Consider the following 699-nt stretch of genomic DNA (forward strand, 5'->3'; position numbering starts at 1 on the left):
CATTTAGAACGCGTCGGAACGCAACATGTAAACAAACGTTGACCAGACAATTTCCCTCAGCGAAGGAGCGGAAGGAAGGCCCAGGTGACATCAAAAGTCTAATAAAAAAGAACAAAAGACAAGAAGAAAGTAAGAGAGCTTAGATTCGTCCTTTTTCCCCCACTCTCTTGCAATCCAGAGAAGCAAGATGTCGAAGACCAGGACTCAGGAGCTGATGAAACTGGACTTCTATGAAATTTTAGAAGTGCCTCTTGAGGCCGAGGAAAAAGAGGTTTGTTTTATTGAATTAAATATTTTCGATGCGTTTTCTTTGCGTGAGAAGATCTAAAGAAAAAATAATATCCAGGAAATGTAAACAGCAATGTAGTCATAAGCCTCTAGGAAAAAAAATATAGATAGATAGATATTTGTGAAATCGTGTGAATAGTAATTAAATTATATTGATGTTTAAACACTGATTTAACACATCGGAGAATAACAGTGTTGTAGTAGAAATGTCAGTTTAAACAAAAACCTTCAGTCAAACTTTTAACATATATCACCAACAAGGAAATGAATATGTATGGAGAGATTACCCGTTGTTGCTGGGAAGATCTGATAACCACTTTAGTTTTGTTAGATGCTCGGGCGCCCGGAAGTCAGGTAGTAGGCCTACGTGACAACACCGTATTTTCCCTTTTACTGAGGTTTTTAAGTTGT

The 699-nt window shown here is 37.5% G+C and overlaps 1 protein-coding gene across 1 annotated transcript in view; it reads left to right on the forward strand.

Annotated features, from left to right (window-relative positions):
- Nucleotides 1–17: 17 nt before the first annotated feature.
- The window catches only part of LOC119593090 (dnaJ homolog subfamily C member 17-like), a gene marked incomplete in the record, with an annotated part of 6,373 nt that continues 5,691 nt past the window's right edge, over nt 18–699 (forward strand). Inside the window, 1 exon segment of the mRNA XM_037942014.1 lies at nt 18–271. Coding sequence (XP_037797942.1) covers nt 188–271 — 84 coding nt within the window.

Source organism: Penaeus monodon, chromosome 31 (genome assembly GCF_015228065.2).
Source record: "Penaeus monodon isolate SGIC_2016 chromosome 31, NSTDA_Pmon_1, whole genome shotgun sequence".
Lineage (NCBI taxonomy): Eukaryota > Metazoa > Arthropoda > Malacostraca > Decapoda > Penaeidae > Penaeus > Penaeus monodon.